This window comes from Pipra filicauda, unplaced genomic scaffold (genome assembly GCF_003945595.2).
Source record: "Pipra filicauda isolate LSUMZ 115617 unplaced genomic scaffold, ASM394559v2 scaffold88_size2543281_pilon, whole genome shotgun sequence".
NCBI classification, from domain to species: Eukaryota; Metazoa; Chordata; class Aves; order Passeriformes; family Pipridae; genus Pipra; species Pipra filicauda.
The window spans coordinates 2241333-2269158 of NW_024105075.1; the positions used below are offsets into that span (position 1 = coordinate 2241333).

General features: G+C 38.3%; 1 protein-coding gene across 2 annotated transcripts; it reads right to left on the reverse strand.

Annotated features, from left to right (window-relative positions):
- Positions 1-40: 40 nt before the first annotated feature.
- Positions 41-27826, reverse strand: SP4 (Sp4 transcription factor). 2 transcript variants are annotated; one of them, XM_027738419.2, is made up of 6 exons: positions 27357-27826; positions 26583-26683; positions 24544-26092; positions 5643-5871; positions 5208-5407; positions 41-4120 (listed from the first exon to the last, which is right to left on the reverse strand). In XM_027738419.2, the coding sequence occupies exons 1-6, from the start codon at positions 27361-27363 to the stop codon at positions 3873-3875; spliced, it is 2334 nt and encodes a 777-aa protein (XP_027594220.1). In that variant the 5' UTR covers positions 27364-27826; the 3' UTR covers positions 41-3872. The 2 variants fall into 2 exon arrangements, with proteins under 2 accessions (XP_027594220.1, XP_039246863.1); XM_039390929.1 differs by lacking the exons at positions 26583-26683; positions 27357-27826 and adding an exon at positions 26721-26862.

Consider the following 27826-nt stretch of genomic DNA (forward strand, 5'->3'; position numbering starts at 1 on the left):
TTCATTAAGAAAAGCTCAATATATTTTCTATGAGTTGAAGTCAGTACTTTCAGGTTTCCATTTATTTGTTATATTCACTCCTCGTGTGCAATACAATGACACTTCTGTTATTTCTCTCAAACTGAATTATCTCATTTTTTAAATTTTTATTTTATAACTCTGTGTGTGTGTATATTCCTTACCTCAGAAAATTTTTTCCTTTGGCTATTCCTTTGGTATGTTCAGGAATAACCGTAGCTTCCATTCGCGAGAGCTGAAAAAACCCCACAGAATTCATGCTGAGCTAGAATCTGCTGGTTTAATTCCCTGCTGGGAGTCTGCCAGTTGGGAAATGCTGACCAGCAAGTACAGGTCTTAATTACACAAATCCAGAAGCTGCTGCCAACCTTTCCCCATTGAGAGGCATTTGTTTTCTAGTGTTCTTCTTGATGAGCAGATTATCACACAAACATAATTTATTGCTGCTTTATATTGTAAGCAATTAAATGAAGAAACCTTTTAAACTCAAGGGAATTTTAATAGGTTACTTGCAAAACGTTATTGCAGGCAACAACTTGTACAACTTGATTTTAGTTCCAAACCCACCAAAAAATTATACAAATCAGCATTGTAAAAGTGTCAGATTAATGCCTTACAGGCTTTGCTGGCAGAATTAATTTCTAAATTCTAGATGTGGGGAAACATTACTCTCATTTTTTTCCTTTTCCTTTTTTTTTAGAAAAATTTACAAGTGAAATATTACTACAAAACTTTTTTTTATAAGGAATTTTTGCAAAACATTTACATTTTTACCATCAACTATTTTTCTGTTTCAAAATCATTATGTAGATTTAATACCCTATGCTGCACATCAATTCTTGCGGGATGACAATTCAGTGACATGCATAAAAAAACACCACAAGGCATTAAAATGAAGACTTAAATACAAATATTGTTACAATAAAACAGTTATAAAATTGAAAAATAGGACCTAAACATCATGCTTACTTAACTTTGACAAATTAACTTTTTCTCCTAGATTACACACTTTTATTACTGCTCTCATGAAAGAAGGTGATAAATAATGACTTAACACCAATTGCTAATGTAATCAGCAACACATACACAAACCTAACCAAAGAAAGTATATTGTAAGAAAAAAACTATTCTAACACTGGAGTTCTACCATGGTAAATACACTTTGCACTGATAATTACAATAAAGCAAAATTTTTAATGGTGGCAAAGGGAATGAACAGTGAAATGCCATTAAACAAGATACTACTGCACATCTGTGCCCTATTACTTACAACAGCTATATCCCACTGAGTCAAATAAAGGACATTGAAATTTACGATCCTTTTAAGACAGAAAAGTGGATTCAGAATGGTATGCAGAACAGACTGTCAAAATGTTTCTAATTCCAGTGGTAAAATGTGCACCTGCTAACACAAGTTAATGTACTTGGGATGCTATGAAGCCAACCAGATTTAGATTTGGATACATCTATAATAGGGATTCATTGCAGATTGAAAATTACTTCAGTTTCCTCTATGCATACATAAGTATGCATGGAAAAAATTACGTATGAAATGGTTGTGCAGAATGCTTGTAACTTCAGTTTACAAAAACTGTTAACTTTTAGGAAACATGGTATTAATATTAGGAAAGTTCTTCTTTGCATAAAGAAATGTAGAGCACTGATTGTGAAGCATAATGATAAAATATATATTTGATGTTTTATTTCCTATATAATAAAATTAACAGTTAATACTACCTAATGTTCATCTGTATTAAATGTAACACCTAATTGATTCTGATGTTTTAAATCCAGATACATCAGTTAAGAGTACTTTAAATAAAATATACAAAATAATGTACAAAACCCAACTAAAATTTAAAGACTCTGTTACAAGTCTAAAAAAGCTTTAAGAAACTTGAAATTTATAACCACAGTGTAAAATTGCTTTTCTTTTATCTCAAAGCTTTTTATGTAAACTGAAAGTATAAAATACCCTCAGCTTAGTATTTTGCTACAAAGGGCTGGCCTAAAGTGTACACAGTGTAAACAATGATTGGTATTTCTTTTGCTTCAAAAATACAGAAAACACCACAAGACTGATAAAGTGTTCAGATGAGAAGTATACATTTTTGAGGGAACGCACAGGGTATCTGTTATGTCTTGCAAACCAACAGCTACCGCACACATTCTTCCTTTCGTAATTTGCGCGGGAAAAAACCCCATCTTATCCCTCTTGCACTGTACTTCCTTTAGTTACGTAAAAAATATTTTGGCGTACAAATTTCTTTAAAAACTGGTCATGAGAATTTATTAACAAATGACTTTAGATGTAAAAGGTTACATTTATGCCATGGGAAGTAATTAAAAATCTTGAGTATGAAATATTTGGCCATCTTTACTCCTTGTATGTACTGCGGTTTTCACATAGAAAAGGCAGGTTTTGTTGTTATTGGGTTTTTTCAATTTCCTCTATATTCACTGTCACATTCGAAAATGTAACCAAGCCTTTGAAACCAAAATTCATGTTGCAAAATATTTATCTTTTCCCAGTTTGTTTTGTAGTTGGAGGCTCAATATGAGTTGATAGGTAACAGATATTTATTACCAGCCCACATATTATCCTTGAAGAGAAAATAGTAATATTTAGGGGAAAAGAGAGAAAATGATTACTTTTTTTTTTTTTGGTTAAAATGTGACCATTTTTTCTTTGGCTATTAAGTCAAAGCACAAAGAACTCAGCACATTAACCACAACATAATAAACTAGTATTTACAGAGATGAGTTGCTGGAGAATGAGCTACAACACTCAATTGTCTGATTAATTTCCATGAATTCTAACAAAATTAAAACATTTAAATACCTAAAATTGAGTTTTTAAGATTCAGGTTACCTACGAGTTAGAGATGGGCCACAGATGTTTTAAAATACAGAATCATAGAACCACAGAGTGATTTGCATTGGAAGGGACTTTAAAGATCATCTAGTTCCAACCTCCTTGTCATAGGCAGTGACATATATAATGAAATGAATTACCAAAAACTGACACAATTTTTTTCATCCTACATAAAGATAACATTACTTTTGTAAAATCTTATGTTAATATCTTTCTATGGTTTTGTCTTTCCTACTGTATACACTAATTCTACATAACCTTAGCTCTCTACACAAAGAGAGTAATGAAAACACTGATTGTCATTTATGCACACTACTATAATGTAGTGGTCAAAATTAGTCTGAGGTCCACCTCAGAACCACTTCACAGCATGCATCGTCCAACTGCTTCTAGAGTAGTTCCAAAACTTGAGAAAAGATGGCCAAAATCAACTTATGTGTTGTATGGACTGAGCAAAAGCCTAACAAAAGCCTAAAATATATCCACTATTGTTCATCCTGTACTCAGTTTTGCTATGCCTTATGGGAAAAGGATGCTCTCACGAAAATATTACAAATTTATGTTAAAAATAAAGTACCTTCATCAAATGGTATTAATCCTAGTCGAGGTCCACCCTGTTTTACATTGATACTATCTGATTTTATAAACACATTAATATACAGTGCTAAAATAGGGGGGTAAAGTTCACTTAAAATCGTTACAGAATATACAGACATATAACTAAAAAAGTACAGTATGGAAATATTATTCCTCGATCTGGTTATCCAGTCATCAATTTGCGGTGTTTGTATCTTTGAAATTTTTGTCTTGTTGCACCGGTGTACACTTTCCATGCTGACCCTTCAATCTGGAACAGTTACAGAAGTCGTGACTGAAAAAATTATTTCCTGCTCTGTAATCCACTTTACCAGCCCACTTCCATATCCTGAAAGGTATGTAAACTTAAGTGCAGCACTAGGTGTCCATATAAATGATCCTTTCAGAATTCTTCCATGTTTGTTGAAACGTTAGGAGTTGCTGGGTTTGAATCTTGAGAAATGGCAGCAACAGTGACAATTCTTGGAGATCCAAGAACCTCAGTAACTGAAGAGTCCAGTTCTCCTGAGGTAACGATAGCAAGGGCTGTTCCACCACCCTTCTTGTTCTGATGAGTTTTGACATGTTTCGAGAGATGGTCACTTCGCATAAACCTTTTAGAACATTCTGGGCACTCAAATCTCTTTTCACCTTTTTTAAAAAAAGAACAAAACCAAAATGTTACTGAATGAGAGCACTGAACGCTGCTTGATCACGAACGTGACCCTATTCTATTCAGCATTTGAAGTGTCTTTAAAAGGATACAACGTTTTCTTTTCTACCTGACTCATTCCCAGGTGTGTTCTGTTTAGTCACAGGCTTTTGGTAATCTACTCTTCACTACTAAAATGTTCTCAACAATTATTTGCTATGCTGTGATTATCCGGTGAGAAGTTTGAATCTCAGGTCACTAGAGAATTTTCATAAACTTCCATAAACCTAACAGAGTGAGGGAAGTGAAAGCCCTCAAAGAACGACTTAGCATTTTTTAAGAATACTTTTGTTATTTAGATTACAGGGATGGGAAGGGAATTTGGAAACATGAATCCCAATGCTTCATGAGGATGTATGAAATCTACGTCAAGAGAGACAAATTCAACATACTAAAAGGTCCTACCAGTGTTCAGATAAAATTATCGCTTACGACATTGGGTGGTGTAAGCTGGCGAAGGAGGGACAGGGAGGGGGATGCCCTCCTGGGGCTAGAAATATGAAGGTTGATAAAATTCTCAGCTTCTAAAAGGTCCACTTTTTCAATCTGAACTGTTAAGAGAACTTGCTTTATTAGCTCCCACTTGAAACTTCCAAGAAACTTCCCAAGAAGACCAAATCTAATGTATGGACTAGGTTAACAAATTTCTTAAAGATTGACCTAGCCTAAGTGAGGAAATAATGACCCTGGTCCATAACCAGTCCTACATGACCAACCTAAATTTGTTAAATTTAGATCAGGCACTAGTTAATGTACATAAGCTATCTGTAATGAAGTGATTATCTTTCTCTAGCCCAAACAGAGAAGAACAGTTGAAACAGATCCCATTTAATCTGTACGATTTCATAGTCAGCTTGAATTGACAAAAACTGAAATCTAACACTTCCTCATTTTAAAATTACTTTACTTACATTTAAGAGTAGTTTTCAGATAACCTAACAAGTGAGAACTTTGATACCACTGTTTAACCATGGCCACTATGACTCAGACTTGCCATACTATGCATACAAGAGAGGGCTGACCAACCTGTGTGGGTTCTTCTATGTCTTTGTAACTCATCACTCCTTGTAAATCGCTTGCCACAAAAAATCCAGTTGCATATAAATGGTCTTTCACCAGTATGCCAGCGCAGATGTGCTCGAAGATGAGACGTCTTGCCATAAACTTTTCCACATCCTTCAATATGGCAGATATGTTGTTTCTTTTTTCCTGGCTCATTGCTGCCTCTAAAAAGATCATATTTAAACAGGTAAGTAGTTATATTCTAAAATATTATGAGCTATTGGGAAAAACATTTCATGTTAATAGAGACAATGATAATCCCCTGTCTAAAAAAACCCCCACAAAGGTACTTTCTAATAGAAAGCATTAAAAATCTTGGTGATATAAGATAATTTCATGCTCAAATGAGGCAAGCTGTGATAAGATGCTAAAATATATACTGATAAAATTTACATTTACCTTCCTTCTCCCTCTCTGCAATTAGGACATGAACAGGCAACTCTTCTCAGTCTCTTGCCAGGCTGCACTTCCTGGTCAGAAGCTTGCTGAGCTTGTTGCAGCTGTACTTGTGTTATCTGATCAGGACTAACAGCACCAATTGCTGCATTAGCAATGCCACCTACTGCTACGGTAACAGGAGCTATTGTGGCTTGCTGTACTTTTACTCCATCCTGTCCTTGCTGTTGACCTGTAAAATAAAGTGTTTGCACCTTTTATTAGTCGTTTTGATAAGTGAAGTGCACCAATAAACATCCTGCATTTTGTAGAACAAAAATCCACCTAATGTTAAGGGAAGCCATAAACCAAGTGTTAAATCCAGCCATTTTCCTGAAGCACTACCAGAGTACCTATGTGCTAGCTTAGATAGCCCTGTTTAACGTAATTTGTTATTAGAACAGTGCAAGACTGCAAATTACGGACTAAGAAACGTTAATTAGTTTAACAAAAGTTTTTTCTCTCAAAAGCTGAGATAAATTAAACAAAATCTTATGGAGAAATATTGTTCAATCAATTGCCAATTAATGTGTCTGCATATCTGCATTCAGAAAACTACAATTAGATAATTTTAAGAGTTGCTTTATGGCAGAATTGTCACTTCTCTAACAATTTGTCCTGAATCAACATTGAACCATAAAGGAACTTTCACAAAGAAAAAGAAACATTGTAGGACTAGACTTGAACAAGCTAACATACCAGAGCTTTCTTGGGATTGCTGTTTTGCAGGATTCTCCACCTGGGAGGGTAATTCTGGTTATATGTACAAATGGAGGGACAAGAAGCTGGAGAGCTGTCCCACGGAAAGAGATCCGGGGTTGATGGCAAGCTGTATATGAGTCAGCAGTGTGCCCTGGCAGGCAAAACGGCCAGCCATATCCAGGGGTGCATCCAGCACAGCACAGTGAGCCAATCGAGGGAAGTGACTGTCCCGCTCTACACTGCACTGATGTGGCCCCACCTCGAGCACTGTGTGCTGTTTTGGGTGCCTTAATATAAGAAGAACATCAAACTATTAGAGTGTGTCCAGAGGAGGGTGACCAAGATGGTGAAAGGCCTCGAGGGCAAGACTTACAAGGAGTGGCTGAAGTCTCTTGGTTTGTTCAGCTTGAAGAAGAGAAGGCTGAGGGGTGACATCCACACAAGTCTGCACCTTCCTCAAGGGGGGCAGTGGAGGGGCAGGTGCTGATCTCCTCTCTCTGGTGACCAGTGTTAGGACACGAGGGAATGGCTTGAAGCTGCACCAGGGGAAGTTCAGGTTGGACATTAAGAAAAGGTTCTTCACTGAGAGGGTGGATGGTCACCAGAACAGGTTCCCCAGGGAAGTGATCAAATGGAATTCTAAGATTGACTTGATGAATGAAGAATTCAGCTTCATTGCCTAAGTCCATTTATCTCATTGGCTTTCTTGATCAAAGGAAATCAGGATTACTGTCTTGATATTAAAGCAAAATAGAGTATTCCGATATAGGTAAGAAATGTAGTTTCTTGAGCAGCAGAGTAATATTATGTTTGCTTTAAAAATTAGTACTATACAGTCTAAGAAAATAATATGATAAAATAAATCTGACACAGATATATGACTTCCAGCTGCAATATGACAACACAATGCTAGTCCTGCTAGTAACGGGAATGGGACAAAATATAATTAGATGCTGCCATTTTTAAAAATTCAGTGCCTTCATTCAAATGGGAAATTAAAGGAAATAATACCTAATACCTCCTTATTGAGAGAGTGTAATGGGCAACCAGAATTCCTTAGGACACACTACTATATTTTAAGACTTGGAAGTCTTCAGTATTGAAGCATTCATTTAAAACTCAGAAATCCCTTGGAGGTAACATGATTCAGAGAAATAGTAATGGTTACTTCGACTTACTTCTCAAGCGTCCATAATAGACACCATCACTGGGGACTGGGAAGAACACTCTCTCTGAAGTCTAAACTGCCCAGCTACTGAGCGAGTTCAGATACAACCCAGCACAGGACAATGACTACTTCGTTCACACGATTGCTGAGGAGCAATAGATGCCTGGACAGGCTATCTTGTGTGACATGGTGCTAACAGCCATAGGTGAAATCTAACACAAACACCTGCCACCACCACACACATGCAGGTAGTTTAGGACCGAAGAACATGATATACAGAGAACCTCCCAAAGTGACCTGACTTGTCCTCTAACAGGCCACTGTTGGCTACAAGAAATAGAGTAAATCTGTCTTTTGCCTAGGTCAGTACCAGGTTATTTTCACCAGAAGCACTGACCAAATTTTCCCAGTTATCTCCCTTGGTTTATGTCTGGAAGTTGCATCTGATATGCCTAGATATGAATACACATGAATCCCTTGTTTTCTTAAGCAGGCCACAAATATTGACAGATGCTGAGTGTTTTGAGTTCTCTGAAAAGAACAAGGACAAACCCACAAGAGATAATGTTTGAATCCCACTTGCTGTAGGACAGATAGACAGTAAAACAAAAAAAAATTCTAAAAAAAGTCTGGTATCCGCAGCAGAGGAAAAATAATTACAGGCCTAATCTTGAGTGCAGAGTCCCTACATGTCTATGACAGAACAAACTCTTTTCAGAATAGCAATGTACTGGAAATAAATTTATTTTCCATAGTCTAATGGGAAAGAAAAGCAGTCATGAGAATCCTTCAGGGAGCATATGATAGGGTAAGGAGAACATCATAATATAAATGCAAATAGTAATATCTAGTACTTTAGTCTAACACTGGCAGAAAAGGACACAAGAGCTTCCAAAGAAACTGAGAGGTTCAGGGGCAACTCCCTGTCAGGCTCTTAAGCTGTTGAAATGCTGACCACGTGTTATAAATAGCCAGAGTCAAAAAAAGGCTAATAATTTATTTTTCTTATATCTAATGCTTATCTTATATGATAATGTGATTGCTTGCATTGAAAACCAGCTGCACTTTTTGGTGAGCCAAAGGTAAATGAAAAGGAAGAGCTTGCTCATCCTTGTAATCTTTCCCAGAGTACAATCTGCTCACTGCTAAACATACCCAAGATGCAAACTCCTTTAACTCACAGAGCAGCACTACAAATGATGAGTCTGTGAACGGTCATGACAAAAGTTAAAGATGTAACAGACATTATGGCCACACCTACTGCAGCCTTTTATTCTTTTTTCACTACTAGTCACATTTTCAAGTACATCATTAAGAATTATCCTTCAGTGTTACAGTCTGTTAGAGGGATGACTCCAACTATGTCACAAAGTCCTCTTTGAGCAAAAAAGTCCTGTAACCTCACCAGTCTCTGGTCAGAACTCAGCTGAAAGGGATAATTGTCTCTTCATTTTCTCTTTCTCTCAGATTTTCTTGAATTGATATTAAAGTTTCAATGCAACTTTTCCCTGGGCTGCCAAACCAAGGCTTTTCAAGCAAGGTGTGAATTGAGGCACTCGAACCCTGAGGATGATGATTCCTTTTCTCACCCAATGACTAGTGATCAATGTCCAGCACATAACTCTTGCTGGATCTGACCAATCCACATTGGTCAAATGCTGAAGCCTGTTCAGCATTTCTAAAAACCCAACATACTATGCTGATAGATATGAACCAGCTTCCACTCTCTAAGTCATGAAACGACCAACCACAGAAGGGTCTTCTGATACTTCTTCAGAATATCACGTACCACTGCTGAAACACACTTTATCAGTTCTGAACTTTCCTTCCCCAGGAAGGAAAGAGGAGGAGACCAGGTGTATCTTGGAATATAGGATACACACTACTGAGCTACAACCTTAATCTATTTATTAAACATAATATAGTGATACATCTGAGTAGAAATTCTTCACAGTAACTGTAAAGGTGATAATAAAAATACATAAGAGAAAATGCCAAATAAGGTTGCTCAGGCAGAAAATTACATTATCCATATGTTTTCAGTTAAACAGTAATTAGATGACTGCTCTTTAGATGGGATTAACTAGCTATAACACTTTTAATGCAAATGTTGATTTTTCTTCTTTAAATTAATCTCACGGAGTTGCTATTTTAAAATCCCTTCCCTTGGATTCCACTTACTAAATTCAGAACAGAACATTCTGAAACTCTGAAAATAACATACAAATTGCCTTATTTAAAGAACCACACCACAATATTCAATAAGCAAACCTAATTTTTGAGATAAAAGAGTAACTGAAGGCAGCACACACATACGATAAATATTTTTTAGCAGAGATTTACATAGTTATCAGAAAACACCGGGAAGCTCAATAATGTAATTCCGAGACTTAATTTTTGTTTTGAACTTCTAGGAGAGCATCCCAACAAGCTAGCACGCCAGTGATCTACGGGATAGAAATTTATCTTTCTCATTTTAAAGCTGTTAAACATAAACAACAAGAACAAAGAATCTTGAAAATAAAAGGAATATATTTTAGACCACTTGAAAACATCTTTTCTCCTAAAGAAAAATCAGAAAATTTTCACAAAACAACTGACAGAACATGCCCTAAATCTCAAAGTAAACCTGCTGTAGACTTGAGTTGTATGGGATTTGGATTTTTTAAAACTATCTACTATCCACTATGGATCACTAAGGGCTTTAACTTTTACATTATTTGTACTTATTAAGGGAAGATAAAAGCATTTCATTATCTCTTAAATCAAGCCTACCAGAGAAAGATACTGAGAAAACTTAACTACTGATATGAGTTTCTAAGCAGCCTACTAAATTAAATCAGGGCAACATCTAAATGTTTATAAAAATGAGGATTTCTCAGTTGAGAGGATCTAGGTATAAATTAGCTTTTTATTTGAAAAAAAACCCCAACAAACAAGCCTACTTATTCTAAAAACAGGTGGTTGAGATAACATCCATACAAGAATAGAATGATCTCCTGACACTTTCTAGATGGAGAAAAAAGACCTATCAAAAATATTCCATTTAACTTCTTACTAGTAGCATTAAAATACCATTTAAAGCCTTCTAGAAATTCTACCACAACCATGAGATTACTTGGCATTGCTTCTTCCCAATATACTCCAAACCACAAGACCTGATATCACTACATTTCACCATTCATAATCAAACCTTTCAGTAACAAGAGCTCTCAAGTTTCTGCAAGTTTCAGAAAGAGGTCTAAACAAATCACTACATGAGGGAACCAAGCCACACTTCAGTTCATCTCTGTTATTCTATATGAGTTGTCAAAGCAGTCACTGTACATTTACACCTGCTTTTGGAAGGTAAAACGTTTTTCTCAAGTTCCCATGGTTTCTTTAATAATGATTTTCTGAAGTTGTGAAATATTTTTGATTAACAAAATCATTGCTGAACTTGTGTATGACTGACCTTTATTATACATTCTATAGGGACATAAAGTTACAAAAAAAGGTTATAAAATAACATTGATACAAAATAACACTGACACTAACTACTCCACTGCATTTCATTTTCTCTCATGTCTAAGTTCTCTCTTTCTTTTGGATAGTAATCATTTATTTGACCACAGGACAAAATGCAAACAGCAAGGAAACCTGATATCGTATTTACTTTCCAAATCAAGTGCAATGAGACTCACTTATTGCAATATTACATATATGATTATGAATGAATGTAATTAATGTTCTAGAAATTTTTAAGCTTCTCAAACAGAAGAACCTGCATGACTTTAGTCACCAGTCTTTCCCATTTAAGGCATTAAGTAAATGCATTACTTATTAGTGCAAGACACAGGATTATCAAGTTAAAGGATTACAAATCCTTTATTCTTCAGCATCACCTACCCAGCTTTCCAGTTTTGCAGTAAAACTGCATCTTAGCAGTTACAACTCACATATACTTTCCCATACACGAGTTTGTAACACATTCATACAAGAAAACAGAACAACTTCAAGTAACTACTATAAAGTCAAATAATGTATACACACACACACATATATCTCAATCACATTTTGAGTTAAAAACTGATTTTCAAAATAGTAACTCCAATAACAGCACCTGGATGACTAAAGAAAGCTAATGCATGGTACCTAAGAAGTGCCTTCCTACATAGCAAATGACTGCTGATGACGGTGGTTATTAGGGTTGGCCCTCCATCTAAGACAAGTTTCCCTTTACTACACACTGCATCTGCACTCGTATTCTTGTTCACCTGAAGTAGCAAGCATGAAAAGCTACTCTCTGAGGCAAATAGGGCAGAAGGGGAAGAAAAGGACTTAACTTTAACGATCTACAGAAATCAGGGGAATCAAGCATTAGAAAAATGGATCTTGGAAATAAGTGAAACTCAAGACTAGGAAAAGGACACTTTCAGGTTCTACTACTTAGTTCCTCAGAACAATTTGATAGATTTCCTGTTGCTGTTGTGCAACCAACATTCAGCAGTCCAAAGAGGTCAGCATTAATGACAGACTTATCTAAGTAGGGTGCACCTTACTGTAAAATCTGAGACACACTTTGCAAAATGTACCTAGAGCCACAGTGGCTAATGTTGCAAAATCGAAAATTTGTTCAACTGCATATCCTAAAAAGCAACGAGAAGGTTGCAGTTAACATTCAAAATTCAATGCCTATTACTGCAGGACAGCTAACTAAAGTTAATGATGGTCTGCAGAGTTCCAAAGCTCTACCGGCATCAGAGCTGATGCAGCAACTCACCCATTAACAACTTACTGATGCAAAGCAATGGAGAAAAAGAAGTTTCTTATGTCCCCTTGCCCTGCAAACACCAGGTACAGTCAGCTTGAAAACACCTTTTACTTTAATATTCTTTTTTCACAAAGACATACAGATAATAACTATATATTTTATATATTTATTTGTAGTAAAATACATTTATAACATATGTCTATATAATGTAATAAAATAACACTTCTACTAAGATATAACCAAGATTCTAACACTTTTTAAAAGTCTGTGGCAATAGTTTATAGTCAGAGATCCATTTTTTCGACAGAAAACCCCAACTACTAGGAAGAAGGTTTCATGCTGAAAAAAGAAGTGCAAATCATCTTTTAAAATTAAATATATGTGAAGACAACAGTGAGTTTCAGTATTTACACAGAGGATGACGCAGTATGCAACAATTTGTCTTTCTCTTCTAGAGCAGTGGTTTATAATGATTTATGAAGAAACAATATGTGACAAAAGAAGAATTCCCCAAAACAGAAACTGTGCGAGCATTGATGCAAGGGACCCACATGTTCTGTAGAGAAGATCATTTTGTCATAGAGAGAGGAATTGGATTCACCCAAATACTACAAGAAATTAAGGTCATTGCAAATCACAGCATTGTGTCTAGATGCTACTACAAGCAGGAAGTTTCCAGTGCAAACTGCAGTGTCAACTAGACATGTGTCTTTTCTACTCCTACGGGGCACTGCAGCAAGTTTCTACCTTTTGCCTGTGGCAAACTTTGACAAGATTTGTAAGAACTTATCATCTGCTTCTTCAAAAGCTTCCTATGCCTCAGTGTGTTAAAAAAATTACTGAACAGCATTATAACTGAACTTGATTTCTGTTAAAAATACCACTTAAAAGCATGAAATTTAAGGCAATAAAAACTTTGAGGGGTTTAAGCATCCTAAAAAAATAAAGTCTGTTTCCTTTAGTGCAATAATCTTTTGTGTTACCAATGCCCAAAAACTTTCACAAAGTTTAATGACTTTTCAAAAATGTAAGGCTTTACCTAAGTGCTGTAGGACAACCTGAGGTCACTTCAGCACTTTGAGGCAGAAAAGAAGTTTTCAGGTAGTATCGTCCATTAAACTAAAAGCAAGTTTCCTTTTTATTGCTTTATTAAACACAGGAAAGAGCTACCACAAATACAACACAGAAAGACCTATACAAAACCAACATAAAAATCAACCGCAGAGCTACAGTTTAGTCTTGAACAAAATTTAGTCTTGAACAACCAAGTGGTGGCTTCAGTTAAAGAAGGCAATATCTTTGGTTGTTTTGGATACTGTGACTTCAAATGGAAAGAAACTATGGTCAATTTATTAGGTATTCTAAAGAAGGAGGTGGAATCAGAAAAATAACTAAAGGCAAGAGACTCTTCCAAAAACCCCTTGATTTTTATCATCAAGTAACTAGTCAAAAAGAACCGTATTTAGTACTGAACCTTAGAGGAACAGATAACTGAAAATCCAAGTACCAACTGAGCTGCAAAGTGTCAGAGATGTTGCATGGAAACTAGTGGCAGATCTAAGAAATTGAGGTTTTTAGGTTTACTTTTATGGAACATCTCCCTCTGCCCCATCACCTTGCCCCAACTCTCAGATTATTCTACAGCTTATAGCCACAACATAATGTGGCACGTTTCTTTCCTTCAGCTCTTCCCCCTAACTCTTAAACAGGGATAGGACTAGAAAGAAACTTGGTGACTGTCAGTCTCCACAGTCTGACTAGAGGACCTCAATAACGGTTGGACTTGATGATCTCGGAGGTCCCTTCCAACCCAGTTGATTCTATGATTCTATAATACCTGATGAACTGAAACAAAACAAAACAGAACATCCCCCCACCATCATCTCCCCTCCCAACAAAAGCCTATCTTACACACTTTTGCCATATGGAAACATAAATACTGGTCTCAGAAAGTGTGGGTTTTTTGCATCTCCATTCAATTTCTGAGTATTACCATGAAACAGTAATAGTTGAATCTTGAAAGGACAGAAGAAGGTTGACATAAAAAACAAAATATATATGCTAAGTTGTCAGTATTCTCTTTGGATTTTGGGGAGTTGTGATGAGGGGGTTTTTGGTTGGGTTTTATAGGATTTTTGACTATAGTGTAGCTAGCTTACATGTTTTACACTTGATTAGTAGGTTCATGAATGTCCTTGAAATAAACATTTTGGCTATATGAAATGTTATGTTGATCAAGATAAGAGTAAATATGTCTCTTTGTACAGGAGGGATTAGTTAACAGGTACATACATACGTGAAAAACAGAAAATCATTTAAACAGAAAGGAAGATTGATAACTTTAAAATTAGTTTAAATTGTATAGCAGTTGATAATTCATTCAGAACAAAAAATAATGGCAACGTGATTAGAAGTTATTATAAGGAATAAAACAAGATTCATAAAACATTTTCAAAGAGCTTATACAGTAAGACTAAATATAAGACACAAGCCTTGGTTTTATTAACAGCCTATGGGTAGATATGTTAATCAATATTAAGAGTAATATATTTAACTGATTTTATTAAAGATGTAAAAACTGAAACTTTGTTACAGCCTTCACTAGACAAGGACCAACAAAACTACATATTACAAAATCACAAAAGAAGAGCCATGTAAATCTCTAAGATTCAAACCCTTAGAAGTTCTGACATCTTCTTAACACTGTTAACCCTATAAAACTATATACCTAGTCTTCTTTTTTGGTTCAGGACAAACTTAAAAGCTTCATGTTTTTGTCAATACTTTCTGATGAGCAAAGAAACAAGACAATAAAGACCCATATTTCTTCAACATCAGTATTTTTCTCAAGGGAAAAGTGGTCACATCACTTGAAACTATAATTAAGGAAAGCCAGACTTGGACCTAACATGTATCCCAAGTTTTTTTTGCCAGAAGGATATTAATTGGTAATTTTCTCTTCACAACAACTTTCTACTCGACTGGCAATCTATGAAGATTAAATATGCATGTTGGAGTAAAATGTTTTTCCGATGACCAGCTGATCAAGGTATACGACTGTTATCAACTCTCAGTAGTATTAAACATCAGTGGAAACTCCATTCTTAAGATCTGATGCATACAGAAATCAATATAACTATATAACCATACCCCAAACTAAACTAAGCATGTGCTCAGATGCTACATTTCTCAAGAGACTACAGATGTCCAGAACTATTGTTTTGGTGAAAGTGTCATGACAAGGGGAAAACATTCATTATAAAAATTACATTTTGTAATGCAGTCCCAACTAGTTCCAAAGCTACTATGCTATAGCATAGAATTCAAGCAACATTTATTAACTAAATTATTCATTAAAAATCATTGACCACTGAAAAACATAATTGATCTTCAATAATCATAGAATATCCTGAGTTGGAAAGGACTCACAAGCAGCACTGAGTTCAAGTCCTGACTCTGCACAGGGCAACCCCCAATAATAACACTGTTTATACTTGAAATTAATATTCTCCTTAGAACACAACATGCCATTCCATATATAGATTTTTTCAATAATCACCATTGCCATTAAAGGTTTTTAATATATTAATCCAGTAAGAATTGATTTATTTCATGTACCAGCACCAAAATCATATGAAGCTTAGTACTCCATAATTTAAGTTACAATGAGGAAGCTATTGAAATCAGATTTTTAACATGGTTTTTGTCTTTCCCTCATGCCAGGTGGTAATGGAAGAACAAGAAGATTGGCTTAGTGCAGATCTAAGCACCATTTAAAAAAAAGAAAAGAATACTAACAGGCTGATGAAGATGTGCCATATCACTCATTTACTTGCTTGAAATTTTATGAACAAAGAAGCTCAGCCAATTCATTTCCTGCTCTATATGCTCAGACTTCTGACAATAGGGAGTGAGGGAGGGGATGGTAAAACCCAATGTTCTCAGACAGTGTGTCTGTATTGATGAAACATTCTTGTAAGACCACATAAGCTAATATGGAAATACAACTTTAGTAACAATCTTCTCTGAAGAATTTAAAACTTACACTTTATTCTTGAAGTTTATAGCATAGAAATAGTTCATTATGAACCTATTTTACCTGGCAATTATGAGCAAACTTGGTGCTTGAAATGCTTCCCCTTCCCACTTTATTTTAGAAATAATGATGAAGTTATCCCTTGCTACTCACTGGTCAGGCAGAAAAGACTTGTTTTACTGAGGTGTTTTTTACCAGGTTATTCTCCGTTGTCAATTCAGCTGAACAGCATTCTTTAGGCATCAAGTTCAGGACCTGTATACTGACACTTATTTTCATGCTACCATCACCAAGCGAAATGTTTGTTTTCACCAGCATAGTTTGTTGTTAAACTATTTCTGCCACTATTTTTAATTTCAGTTTAAGAAAATCTCATAACCAAAGCAATTTTGTCATTAGAACACTAAATGCTTCTCCTGTAATTATTTTAAAGCATTTAAAAAGGATGCCAGTACTATAATATTTAGAACACTATGGTTCTGCAACAATTCTCAGCTCAAGGCAACCTGAGAACAGTTGTGACCTTTCATGACTTTGGAAAAAGTATGCTACATTTCTATACTCCTCCCATCTACACTCTCAGAATGCCAAGTCACACAGTGTGAAGTAAAAAACAAAGAAAGATTCCATTTTTTTGGTTGGTTTTTCTTTTTTTTTTTTTTTTGAATATAGCTTAGTTCTTTGTACTTATCTTTTTATTGCAGATTCCACAGCTTGAAGCTTGTTTCTTTCAAGGTATTTGCTGCATCTTGCTTGCCAATGAACATCCAGGGAAACACTGGATGTTATTTGGGGAAAAAAAATAAATCATCCAACCCCTTTCCTTCAGCTCTTTTGACTTCCACGCTTAAGAGTTTATATTTGCCAGTTTACTTGTCCATAATGTGGCTATTTCAAACCCTTTTCACCTTCTTACCACCTACAGGCATCCCTCCTTGCTTAGCTACACCACTCGCTACCTTCTGTTTCCATACATATTCACTATAACATTAACAGGAGCAAGGAGACCTACAGGATACATATCACAAAAATGCATTTTCTTTCATTCAACAACATAAGTGTAATATTCTAACTTCACACTAAACACCTTCCCCTCCCTCAAAATCTAGCATATTTGATAGAGAATAATAGACTGGGATGGTATGAAGATAAATAAGATATTTTAAGTTTTCATAATACAGAGTTTGAGAACATTAAATAGAAATGTGTCTTATGCACTAGAACACAATATATTGCAGACAAGTATTGAGTGCTTAAAAATAAATCCATCAAGGACTATTAAATATATTTCAAAACAAATATCCCACTTCTGGCTCAGGAAGGCCTGAGCTGCAGATCACTGAATGGCAGGAAGAGTATCTGAGCACTGTTCTTGTACGCATCACCTGCAGTCAGCATCAGGCGGGGTCAGAAACACCTTTGATTCTTACATCCCGGAATCATAGAATGGTTTGAGTCACAAGGGACCTTTAAAGATCACTCTGTTCCAATGCCCATGCCATAGGCAGGGACATCACCAACTAAATCAGGTTGCTCAAAGACCCAGCTAACCTCACCTTGAACACTTCTAAGGATGGGGCATCCACAACCTTTCTGGGAAACCTGTTCCAGTGTCTCACCACCCTCATAGTAAAAAATTTCTTCTCATTACATCCAATCTAAACCTCCCCTTTTTCAGCTTAAAACAGCTGTACCTTGTGCTGTGACTACAGGCAGGCCTTGGTAAAAAGTCTGTCTTCTTACAAGCTCCCTTTGTATATTGAAGGGCTGTAATAAGGTCTCCCCAGTCTTCTCCAGTTTGAAGAACTCCAACTCTCTCAGCCTGTCTTCGTACAAGATGTGTTCCAGCTCTCTTCATTTTCACGCCCCCCCCAGACCTGCTCTAACAGATCCATGTCTGTCTTCTGCTGGGGATCCCATCCCTGGACACAGTACTACAGATGGGGTCTCAAAAGAGTGGCAAAGAGGGGGAGAATCACATCCCTTGAACTGCTGATCTTATTTCTTTTTATGCAGCCCAGCATACAATTGGCTTTCTGGGCTGCAAATGTACATTGCCAGTGCATATCCAATTTTTCATCTGCCAATATGCCCAAGCCTTTCTCCTCAGAGGTGTTCTGAGTCCTTAAGTCCACCACCCAACCTATACTGATATTGGACATTGCCCCATCCCAGTTGCAGGACCTTTCATTCAGCCTTGCTGAAGTACATGAGATTCACATTGGCCCACTTCTCAAGCCTGTCAAGGTCCCTCTGTGTGGCATCCCTTCCCTCAAGCGCATCAACTGCACCACTCATTTTGGTGCAATCTGCCAACTTGCTGAGGGTGCACTTGACCCCACAATGTTATTAACAAAGTTATTGACCAGTATTGGTCCCCTGAGGGACATCACTGACTACTGATCTCCATTTGGAGATGGAACCATTGATGGCAACTCTTGAATGTGGCCATCCAGCCATTTCCTTATCCATCAAATCGTTCATCCATAAAACCCGTATCTCTCCAAGACTACTGTGAAGGACTTCGTCAAAGTCCTTACGTAAGTCATGGTAGGTGAAGTAGATGATAATCAGCTGCTTTTCCTTTACCTACTAATGCAGTCACTCTGTCATAAAAGGCCACCAGTTTAGTCAGGCATGATTCACCTTTTGCAAAGACATGTCTGATGAAGATTTGGGACAACACGTTGGCTGTGTCTAATTCTCCTCTGTCACCCATATGCCTTGACATACTTTGCAGGTATGTTCCATGATCTTACCAGACACATACGAGGTTTACTGGTTAGTAGTTTTCAGGGGTCTCCTTTTTACCTTTTTAAAAATAGGTGTGATGTTTCCCTTTTCCCAGTCACTATTCTTGAGTGACATAATTTCATCTTATGAATTTTATTCCTATTTAAAGAATTTGGTAGAATGTTTTGAACTCCTCTGCAAACTTTGACCCAGAATGATAGCAATATTTAAACAATGTCTTCAGTTTTTGAACAGCAAGTCCTAAAACAAGTGATTGTCACACAAGAAGAGTTAATAAAGACAGAAAGGGAAGAGAAAGCCTTGAAGACAGGTTGAAGCTGGATGCAGACAAATGGGAAAAGGCACAAGAAATCAGGAGACCTCAAGGTACTGACAAATTGCATAACTACCAAATGCAGTGAAAGTAAATGGTCAAAGAGAGAAATGCCTTAGTAACTCACATTTCTATAGAGTATGAAACAGAAGGGCAAGGCTCATTACATTTTTAAAGCACTCCGATAAGAACACTTGGCATTGGATTTCATTGTCATTAATAACTGTTTTGGAGTCCACAGCACATCCTTGCAAAAGACTTAAAACTAGCCAGTTGTAGTAGTGCTAGGCAATAGACTGTTCCACTGAACAGAACTCATTGCTTCAGGTTCTTTTGGTCAACAAACTCCAAATTCCCCATAATTCAGGCCATCACTCATCTTAAAGAAAATGGCTTGAACTTGTGTTGCAAGATGATGAAACCTGGTGACTGTTGCCTAAAGAAAGTAAAAAAGCTTGGAACAAGTATACATAAAACACAAGTAATATTTTTCACTATTTTAAAACAAGAGCATCTCATTCACTTTTGTAGGGGATGATACCTCCATTACCATGTAACAAAATTACTTCAAGCTGTATAATTAAGGTAGATAGGAGTTTGATCTACCATTTTTTCCTCATAAGAAACAGGGAATTATTCTGAGGGACAAAAAAACTTAAAACCAACAAACCAACCAAAATAATTTAGCCCACCAAAAGGAAACAAGGTTATGAACTGTATATTTTTCTTAGTCATCTAGTACTAAAATAAGTTCCTTTCACACAGTCACTCATATTGTTAATTAAGACATCTGAACAGTTGGAAGGGCCTGAAAATAAACTTTAAAAAGGCAAAATATACCTTATATTAAGAAGGGGATGGGGGCCAGGTATAGGAATCCTTTGCATTTGCATCTGCAACTCTCACAGCAGGAGCTCTGAAAAAGGGCAAGGGCACTGTGCAGTACTTGCCTGTCCCCAAGCTCATAGAGGCTAAATTCAGAAGGCCACTGACAATAACATTCCAGGCTACCCCCTTCTACAGGGATAAAACATGTATAAAACAACAACAATTCACACAGCACAGAAGAAATGAAGTTTACTTTGTACAGAACTAGCTTGCTAAAGGCCATGACAGGTACTGATCTCACAGCAAGGCAGGTATTTGTAGATCCCTGCAGGTTCAAGTAAACACAGTTGCTTTTATGTAGTCTTTTGTTTGATTAGCTCTTAATTAAATAATGGTTTAAATATCTGGTTTTAAGACTCATAAACTTAGTTTTTGTCTTCTCATCCAGCTTTCTTCTGTACAGTTAATTACTCATTTGACTGACACTTTGTACATCTTAACTAAATTTCACAGAATCACAGAATGGTGTAGACTGTAAGGGACCTCTGGAAGGCATCTGGTCCCACCACCCTGCTCAATCAGGGCCACCTACAGAAAGTTGTCCAGGACCATGTCCAGACACCTTTTAAATATCTCCAAAGATGAAGAGTCCACAACTTCTCTGGGCAACCTGTGTCAGTGTTCAGTCATTCTCACAGTAAAAAAAGCCACTTTCCTCTGCATCCCTGATATTGAAGGAGTTTTCCCTCAGGCCAGAAAATGAAAGGATGCGAGAACTTCTCTGCTTTGCCCTGCTTTTTGACAACATGGAACATACAACCCAAAGTATGATACTTACCAAGATCAGTGTTTGAACTTTTAACTGAAAAACACAACAAAAAAACCTCCAAACACACATATGTTTACAGTAGACTTTGAGTAGCAAGGTTATAAAAAACAGACCAAAACACAATATTTACTAGAAGATTTTAATATTTTTTCCCCCCCCAATGTGAAATTTTTCTTTTTTGGAATTCAGAATCCATTTGATGAAAGAAAAAACCAAATAGACAACAGCAACAAATCAACAAAAACCACAACAATCCCCCCACATTTTTCAAAATTGTTCTATAGTTTAATATTTTCTATTATAATTTTAAATTAAGAATTTTTTTGCTTTACTATTTAATTTACTACTGAAAAACTATATATATATACATATATAAAAGTACCTAAATTACCTCACTGTGGAAATAACTAGGAAAACCACTGTTCATGGAACAGGAATATGACAACTACGAGAAAAAAATATTTATTGCGATTTTTAGGTTTTTTCCTAGAAACTCAACTGGCTTGATCAAAGGGGTTTCACTGAAGGACAAAGTAACTTTTTTTCCCTAACAAAGTCAGAGGACCTGAATCAGTGCATGGGATGAGCCCTTCGCTTAGTCTTCTTCCTAACATTTTCTGGACATCCTCCATATAGCTAATTTCTAACACCTACCGCTCATTTGTAGCGAATTATCTACTTCTGGAGAATTCAACTTATTTTCAAGACACTTCATACTGGAAGGCTCAAGTACTGCAGAAAAGAATGGAAATACCAGTCTGCAGATACTGAGGTAACTGAGCTGTTTATTTTTTCAAAAGGTTTCCTGGAACAATAATAACAAAAAGCATTTCAAATAAAAACCAGCAAATTTGAGGAAGTTAATAGCACTGACTAAGTCAGCTTACTCTTTTTAAGTGATAAGCAAAGTTTAGATCGTAGCATATTTGTAATTTTCTATTTCATAACCATTGTTTCATTGAAATCTTAACATAGCATTAAGAGCACATCATGCTCTTCACTCTCCTTTCCATGCTACTATGTCTCTCATTCCCAGGGTGTAGCATCAGGAAGTTACACAAGACAGAAGCAGAGAAGGCAATTATAACTAATCTCTTGCATTCACAAAGCATGTTCTTTCTCCAAAACCTCATGTCTTGGGGGGAGAAATAATACCTTATTGACTAGGTAAAGGAGAAAAGGTCAGAAGATGATTGTAAGGGCAGAGCACCTCCTCTATGAAGAAAGGCTGACAGAAATGGAGTTGTTCAGTCTGGAGAAAAGGCAGCTTCAGGGAGACCTTAGAGCACCTTCTAGTACCTAAAGAGTCTACAATAGAGTTGGAGAGGAACTTTTTACAAGGGCATGTAGGGTTTTCTACAATGAGGGTGGCAAAATAGTAGAACAGGTTGCCCAGAGAGGTGGTGGATGCCCCAGTCCTGGAAAACATTCAAGGTCAGGTTGGATGGGACTCTGAGCAACCTAATCTAGTTGAAGATGTCCGTGATCACTGCAGAGGGGTTGAACTACATGACCTTTAAAAGTCCATTTCAATCCAAACCATTTTATGATTCACTGCTGCCAGCATAAAATTAGAAGTGCTACAGAAACAGGCATAAGGCCTACCTGGAGCAAGGTGGGAGAGGGTGGAGAGGAATTCAATGGTCACAAAGCTTAAGTCTAGTTAACATACAAACACTGTATGACTAAGGCTTGGCTTGTCCAGGACCGTATTTGTGACTCATTCTCCTTCTTTCATCCTCAGTTACAAACCTCAATCCTTTTATTTTCCAAAAGACATCATATTTGAGCAGAGGTAAGGTCTATTATAACCAAGAGAGATGAGACTCAGAACCTCTTGCACTAATACCTGCTAGTGTGTAGTAAACAGTTGTACATGATTAGTAAGCAGGGAAAAAATCTGCATTCAGAAAGGTTCTTCCTGCACCCCCAAATCCAGGTTGTTCCCAAAGCAGGCTTCCTATGAAGAGTCCCCTACCAAACTAGAGACTGGTGGCTAATTGGCTAATAATAGTGGTCAAGCAGGACCTTTCCATCAAGGAAAAAAACATTCCAAGGCACATAGGACTGCAAGATGTACCAGCTGGTCAGCTCCTGCTAACCAAAACTTCTCTTTGAACCATTACTAAACACAAGGTCAAGATTTTAATTCTGGTTACCCAGATTAACTCCTGTGGCACTCCATAAATAAGCCCGGTTTAGCGCATCTAACTCAGCTCTCAATATTTCAACATGCCATTGAGTGCCAAAAATACCATAGCAGATGAAATTCTCCCAATGGCAAATTTCTTATTATCAAACAATGTACAGTCTTCTCAAAAATATTTCAATTAAAGACCACAATCCTTTGCCCGGTTAAACATTTCTCATCTTAACATATGATTATAAAAAAACAAACAGTTTAAGAGTCAATATGATACTAATGTTTGCTTATGCAGACTGGACAGTAGTTAAACATGAGTTTTTTTCTTACAGTTTCATACTAAAAAGCTGTGCCTATAGTCAGATTGTTGTTAAGACAACAGTTTTCTGTAACTACAATAGGAGACTTTTACTTGTATGACAAACCCGAGCTTATGTAAGCAGTTATCAAGCTGGCAAAGAGAACCTCTACCTAAATCAAGTTTTATCTGAAACATTAAAAGTTGGCAAATTTTACATAGAGTTGCCCTTGTGGGACACTGCAGAGACCTTGCACAGAACTTACCGTAGAACTAAGCTTAGTTATCCAACCTAGAGGCTTTTAAGAGCTCCTTTCCCAGCTATTAGACCAGCATAACCAAACAGGCATTTCATAATACTTATCAAAAGTTCATCAGCAAGTACTGAGGTACAGTTATCAGCTGTTTTTATTCTTATTTAAAAGACCAGTCACACAAATTATGCTGTGCATGAGCACACCTTATTTCATTCAATCTCTCCGCAGAATTCAAACTTTTAAGGGAACAACTTTATGAGCTAGTGCAGCATGCAATGAGTAGTTCCATACAAATGCATGCCAGGACACAAGGTATCCCAGTTTGCATATTATCACTTTTCTCATTCTACATCCCTCATACAGAGATTAGGAATACTGTTTGGTTGGAAAAAGCTTTTTCTTATTGTTTTTCACACATTGCAAAGCTCTAACAGTAAAGTCTCATGTTTGCCTTTGGAGTCTACACGTCTTTAGTAAGATGGAGGACAGAATCATTTAAGTATAGTTTATAAAATGCAAACAGTTCCATTTCAATTGACACAATCGGTAATAATAGCTCAATGTTTAGCAAAAATTTCAGATATTTCAAAATCTGAATTTTAGTGGTAAGTGCAAGGTACTTCCTCACAGTTAAGAGTTTAATGTTTATTACAAAAATTCTGGAAAAAAGCGTTCATTTAAAACCATTCTTGTAATAGTAAAAATACCCCACAAAAACACAACCACCCACTACAAACAAAACAAAAACCCCAAAACAAACCCAAAACTTTGTCAGACCACTCACCTGCAACGCTGGTAATGGTAACAGGAACTCCTTGAACTTGAACACCTGCAGCACTCAGGTTGGCAACACTTACTGTTTGAAGATTAGGTACTGAAGCAAGCTGTGCAGCGTTCAGAGTGATGGGGGTACCAGCAACAGCCACTGGAGCAATCTGGGCAATGGTTGTGCCACCACTTGAAGACACAGGGGTAATGGTTAGTTGTTGGGGTAACCCGGCATTTTGAACTTGAAGGTTTGAAAGGCTTTGCAGATTCTGAACCTGCACAGTTTGCCAGCTGATCTGTCCTGATGGCGTTAAAGTTGGAGCCCTGATGAGCACCTGAGTTGGGCTCACTGCCTGCAGCTGAACGTTCTGCAAAGGCTGCTGCTGGATGGTCTGTATAGTCTGCCCTGACTGGAGCTGAAATGACTGTGGAGGAATGGCCTGAATAATCTGCTGTTGAGGCTGCTGGATCTGTATCTGCTGCAGAATAGGCTGACCGACGATTTGGACCTGCTGAAGGGAACCTGACTGATCCTGCACGCTCTGCAGTCCATTGGACTGAAGCTGACTGGAGTTCTGGGCTTCGGAGTCTGTAGCGGTTGTTTGAGCTTCTTCAGTCGCCTGCTCTGAGCTGCTGCCTGCTGTGCTTGTGTATTGGCCTGTTTCTGCAGAGCTTACCAGTGTGTCACTGCTAGTCAGAGATGTTGAGGCAGTGGTCGTAGTGGTGGAAGATGAAGAAGGAGACTCTGGCATGGTAGTACCAGAGGCAGAAGTGACAGGTGTAGACGCTAGCTGATTTCCATTGGAAACTCCGCTCTCGGTAGACTGGCCAACTTGCCCTGAACTTCCTCCAGTGGCAATATTGTTAATCACAGGCAACGCCAGGGTTACTCCACCAATGTTTATAGGTAAGGTTGTTACAACTTGCGCCTGAGTACCAGGAATAGTTTGCAGTTGCAGTGGTATGGAAACACCAGGCCTAATTTGGACTGGAACTGTCTGATTTGCTAGGTTTTGAGCAATAACGTTCCCCGAAGCTGTCCTGTTTGCAGTTGTAAGGATAGCTTGATTATTCCCTGCAGGAATAAGCTGAATTTGACCCTGTATGTCTTGTAGACCAGAAGCATTAGATGGATTGATTTGACCTTCTGTTGCCTGAATCTGTGGGATCACTTGGTATTGGACACTACCGCCTGGATTTTGTACTTGAATGACTTGGAACTGTCCAGGGGTTGTTGAAGAAGAATTGCCTGATTTAGTTTTTGAAGGAGATGCACTTCCATTGTTACTGCTGGAGGGACTTGCTGCACTTGAGGCAACAGAAGATCCTTGTTGAGTAACATTATTTTCTTTTGAAGCAGAAGGCGCAGCAGCAACAAGCTGCCAAGCGTTTCCAGCAAGCTGAGTTGTTACCAATTCCAACTGCTGTGGCTGATTCTGAAGCTGCACCAAACCTTGATTTGGGTCTATAATAATCTGCTGCTGTCCAGTTCCTTGATTCTCACCAGGAGTTCCTATTTTGCTGCAAGTGGCTGCTAGCAAAGCAAGAGGTGAAGGCTGAGAATCCTGTCCATAAAGAGAGAAAACAGAATAGATTCAGAAGAGCCTGAGTATGAACCACCAGAAGATGTGAGCATTAAGGTTTGCACAGGAAACAAACAAAAAAAAAAAGTGCTTCTGCATGGAGACCAACAATACAGCTCTGAACAAGGAACTACAAATTGCTGTAAGTAATACTTAAACATAAAGTCCTTAAAAGTCCTTAATTATCAATGAATATGTGACAGCCAGGACTTCAACTGCATCCTCAATTCAGTCTTTTTTTCCTCTCTAAAATAGAGAAAAAATTAAAAAATGTTTGTATTACACGTAAAGCAGCTGACTGCTGCAAAATGCAATCAAATAAACACGTCCAGGCAGTAAAAACATTGCACCCAACCAACTATTTCATCCAACCCAGAGAAAGATGCCCTGAGCAGGAAATGCTTTTAGCTGAAAATTTCATTTTAAATGCTAATAGTTTGGGCACTTCCCTCTTTGGATGTGTGTTCTTTACCTGTGAGCCTCCAGTTTTCCCTTTTTTATTATTATTGTTGTTATTCTCTGCCTCGGGAGATTTCTCTCCCTCTGTGGGCATAGTTTCCTCCTTCTTTTGATCTGCAAAAATATCAAGTGTAACAGGTTAATTATTCACCTTCATTTATACAACAACAAAAGCTACGATCATATCCTTTTCGGTTCCCAGCTCGTCGCCTTTGCTTCTTCATAAAAACAACAGTACAAATCATTATTACAAAAGAACGAGTCCTAAGAAACGTGGTTTGAAACCCAACCCATGGGGGCTGGAGAGTTAACACCCAAAAAGGGGAGGTTTGGTTTCCTCTCCCAGAGACAGCAGGAAAAAACCACCCACAACCCTCCTCCTCCTCCTGCCCCCTAAAGCATCGACGGCCACTGAGTGGCCGCCGATGCTTTAGGGGGCAGGAGGAGGGTTGTGCATGGGAGGGAAAGAGGGAGGAAAAGAGGAATGAAGGAGGGAGGGATGTGCACAGGAGGGAGGGTTCGCGAAGAAAGGGGGAATGGAGGAGGGAGGTACGGAGGAGGCAAGCCGGAGGGGTAGGCAGGAGAGGAAGAGAAGAAAGGGGGCATAAGAGGAAGCAGCACGGATGGGTGGAGGGGCAGCGAGAGGAGAACGGGGTAAGAAGGGGGAGAAGCAGGGAAGAAAAGGGGGAACCCGGGAGGGCGGGATAGAGGGGCGATGAAGGGTGGAGGGAGGAGCGGAGGGAGGGAGGGGTGTGCACAGGAGGGAGAGAGGGAGGGGGTTACATACCGCTCATCCCGCATTAATGCCCCGCTGAGGCGCCGCTCTAGGGGGGAGGAGAAGGAGGAGGAGGAGGCGGAGGGTGGGGTGGGGGTAGCGGGGAGAAGGCCGGTCGCAGCCGGGAGCTGGGAGGAGCGGGACGGCCTATTTTTCCACGAATGGCCGCCGCTGGGCTGTGGCGTAGCTGCCTTTCTCTCCGCCCGCCGCCGCCGCCGGCCTCAGCCCGCCGCCTTGAGTGACAGTCGCGGGCTGGGGGGGGCGGGCGGGGGCGGGGCCCGCCGGGGCCCCAACGACGCCCACTGAGCAGGAAACCGAGCCCAGCCGCCGGCCCCTTGGCCGCCCCGCTCCTCCTCAGCCCGGCTCCCCACGCCGCAGGCACGAGGGGCGGGACGGGGGCGGGACGCAGCCCAGAGCCCTCGGCGGCGGCCTCCTCCTTCTCCTTCTCCCGGTGCTCTGCCGTCCGCGCCGCGCGGGAGGGG

What these genes read in the sequence shown, in the direction of transcription:
- SP4 (XM_027738419.2), bottom strand. An exon ending in GGAAAACTGGAGGCTCACAG is followed by an intron (nt 26,093 to 26,582) that starts GTAAAGAACACA and finishes CTTTATGGACAG; the next exon opens with GATTCTCAGCCTTCACCTCT. An exon ending in TGCAGAGAGGGAGAAGGAAG is followed by an intron (nt 5,408 to 5,642) that starts GTAAATGTAAAT and finishes TGATCTTTTTAG; the next exon opens with AGGCAGCAATGAGCCAGGAA.